The sequence below is a fragment of the Hippocampus comes genome, unplaced genomic scaffold (assembly GCF_001891065.2).
Source record: "Hippocampus comes isolate QL1 unplaced genomic scaffold, H_comes_QL1_v1.1 C16440973, whole genome shotgun sequence".
Taxonomy (NCBI): Eukaryota; Metazoa; Chordata; class Actinopteri; order Syngnathiformes; family Syngnathidae; genus Hippocampus; species Hippocampus comes.
In genome coordinates, this window is record NW_017831914.1 from 1 (window position 1) to 429 (window position 429).

At 50.3% G+C, this 429-nt stretch overlaps 1 protein-coding gene across 1 annotated transcript; it reads left to right on the forward strand.

Annotated features, from left to right (window-relative positions):
- The first annotated feature begins 23 nt into the window (after positions 1-23).
- Positions 24-423, forward strand: LOC109508667 (gamma-tubulin complex component 6-like). Its single transcript, XM_019858682.1, has 2 exons — positions 24-250; positions 329-423. Exons 1-2 carry the CDS (start codon positions 31-33, stop codon positions 418-420), a joined length of 312 nt encoding a protein of 103 aa, XP_019714241.1. The 5' UTR covers positions 24-30; the 3' UTR covers positions 421-423.
- The last annotated feature ends 6 nt before the right edge of the window (positions 424-429 follow it).

Genomic DNA, 429 nt, shown 5'->3' on the forward strand with positions numbered 1-429 from the left:
CTCTCTCTCTATATATATATATATATATATATGATTGTTTTTGAATTGGTTGTCAGGGCTTTGCTGACGGAGAAGGCCGCTCCGGTGATGAACATCATCCACAGCATCTTCAGCCTCATCCTGAAGTTCCGCGCTCAGCTGATTGCACTGCCCTGGGCCAGCCAGCAGGGGGAGGCAGTGCACCCCAGCTTCATCGCCATGCAGCAGTCGTACAACACCTTCAAATACTACTCGCACTTCCTCTTCAAAGGTGAGCTCCGTCCTACGTCTTCCGTGCTCGACGTCACGGAACCGTTGCCTGATGTTTGTCGTCGTCGTTGTTGTTCAGTGGTGACCAAGCTGGTGAACCGAGGCTACCAGCCTCATTTGGAAGACTTCCTCCTGCGCATCAACTTCAACAACTACTACAAAGATTCTTGAGCACCTTTA